Source organism: Cyprinodon variegatus, unplaced genomic scaffold (assembly GCF_000732505.1).
Source record: "Cyprinodon variegatus isolate N-32 unplaced genomic scaffold, C_variegatus-1.0 Scaffold24, whole genome shotgun sequence".
Classification (NCBI taxonomy): Eukaryota; Metazoa; Chordata; class Actinopteri; order Cyprinodontiformes; family Cyprinodontidae; genus Cyprinodon; species Cyprinodon variegatus.
This window is the reverse complement of record NW_015150477.1, coordinates 1,734,795-1,736,353: the sequence shown is the minus strand read 5'-3', so window position 1 is coordinate 1,736,353 and position 1,559 is coordinate 1,734,795. Positions and strand designations below refer to the sequence as shown.

The 1,559-nt window shown below is 60.1% G+C and overlaps 1 protein-coding gene across 1 annotated transcript; it reads right to left on the bottom strand.

Annotated features, from left to right (window-relative positions):
* Window positions 1–212: 212 nt before the first annotated feature.
* Window positions 213–1,533, bottom strand: LOC107096672 (myc-associated zinc finger protein-like). Its single transcript, XM_015393437.1, has 5 exons — window positions 1,339–1,533; window positions 896–1,266; window positions 506–762; window positions 375–438; window positions 213–305 (listed from the first exon to the last, which is right to left on the bottom strand). Exons 1-5 carry the CDS (start codon window positions 1,499–1,501, stop codon window positions 213–215), a joined length of 948 nt encoding a protein of 315 aa, XP_015248923.1. The 5' UTR covers window positions 1,502–1,533.
* Between the last annotated feature and the right edge of the window lie 26 nt (window positions 1,534–1,559).

Genomic DNA, 1,559 nt, shown 5'->3' with positions numbered 1-1,559 from the left:
GTCTAGCATCGGGTCTGTCAGCTAGCCGTAGTCTAGCAGCGGGTCTGTCAGCTAGCCGTAGTATAGCAGCGGGTCAGTCAGCTAGCAGTAGTCTAGCATCGGGTCTGTCAGCTAGCCGTAGTCTAGCAGCGGGTCTGTCAGCTAGCCGTAGTATAGCAGCGGGTCAGTCAGCTAGCAGTAGTCTAGCATCGGGTCTGTCAGCTAGCCGTAGTCTAGCAGCGGGTCTGTTCTGGGATCTGAGAAGGTTCCAGGTTCCCGGTTCGATTCCCACAGGCTCCACAAGTTGTTATTATAACATCCCAGCACTGAGAGGAAAGGGAAGTGAAACAGGACTTGAGCAGTTTTTAGGAAAGCAGAGTGGAGCCGATGCTTACCGTGCATTTGAAGGGCCGCTCTGTGGAGTGCACCTGTCGGACGTGACTGTTAAGGTGATCCGGCCTGCCGAGCAGAAGGTGATTAAAGGTCTGGTCTCCAGAGGAGAACCGCGGTCCAGCTGAGCTCCTACCTGGAGAAGGCCTTGGAGCAGTGAGGACAGATGTAGGGCTTCTCCACGCCCCCTTGGTGCGAGCGGACGTGGTAGCTCATCCGGTCTTTCCTCTTGAATCGCTGCTGGCAGATGGGGCAGGAATACGGCTTCTCGTCGGAGTGGGACAGGCGGTGGCGGTTCAGGTGGTAGACGTCTCTGAAGGCCTTCCCGCAGGCCTCGCAGGCGTGGTTCTTCCTCACCTGGGTGGCGCTGGGAGCGGGGTTGGGATTGGGATTCTGTGCAGTAGAGCAAAGGAAAGTTCCTTCATGGTTTCTTACTGGTTCCATTCAACTAAAACCAGTAAGAGCCCAAAGGAAACCGGGTCTGGGTTCAGAATCGGGGTCCAAACCTGAAGAACCGCAAACCCACCTGCTCCATGGAGCCCATCACCACGATGGCAGCCTGGATGGGCTGAGGAGGGGCAGCCATGGTAACGGTCGCCGGGGCGATGGACACAGAGACGGGTTCAGGGTCCTGGTTGGCCAGAGGCTGGGGCAGGGGGTCCGGGGCGGCGGGCAGAGGCTGAGGGGGCAGCGTGAGCTGCAGCAGAGACAGGGGGATGCTCTGCTTCTCCAGCCGCCCCACCTTGACCCCGTCCTCCTTCTCCCGCGCCGCCCGGTCCTTCATCTTGATGCCGGTGTGGACGGACTGATGCCGCCGCAGGTTGTAGCTGTTCTTGAACTCCTTGTTGCAGGTGGAGCAGATGTGGGCGGGGCGGTTGGGTTTGGAGAGCGGCTTGACTGACGGCAGAAACATCAACGTCGCGTTAGTCTAGAAGGAGGAGCCTCCAGAAGCTCACAGAGGAACCTCACCTGGCAGCGGCTCCTCGCTCAGGGCGGCCGTGTCCACGGTGGACGGGGGCGTCCCCATGTGCTCTGCTGGAGGACTCTGGGTGGATCCGGTCAGGTCTGGCAGCAGCTCGGCCTGCAGCGCCGCCTCTGGCTGGCCCTGAGTGGGCGTGGCCTGTGAAAACATCTGGATTAATAATCTGCAGCTGTTTAACAGCAATAACCCCCCCCCCCCCCCCCCCCCC

What these genes read in the sequence shown, in the direction of transcription:
- LOC107096672 (XM_015393437.1), bottom strand. Translation starts at nt 1,501, where the DNA reads ATGTTTTCACAGGCCACGCCCACTCAGGGCCAGCCAGAGGCGGCGCTG. An exon ending in GAGCGAGGAGCCGCTGCCAG is followed by an intron (nt 1,267 to 1,338) that starts GTGAGGTTCCTC and finishes TTCTGCCGTCAG; the next exon opens with TCAAGCCGCTCTCCAAACCC. An exon ending in AGCGGCCCTTCAAATGCACG is followed by an intron (nt 306 to 374) that starts GTAAGCATCGGC and finishes CTTTCCTCTCAG; the next exon opens with TGCTGGGATGTTATAATAAC.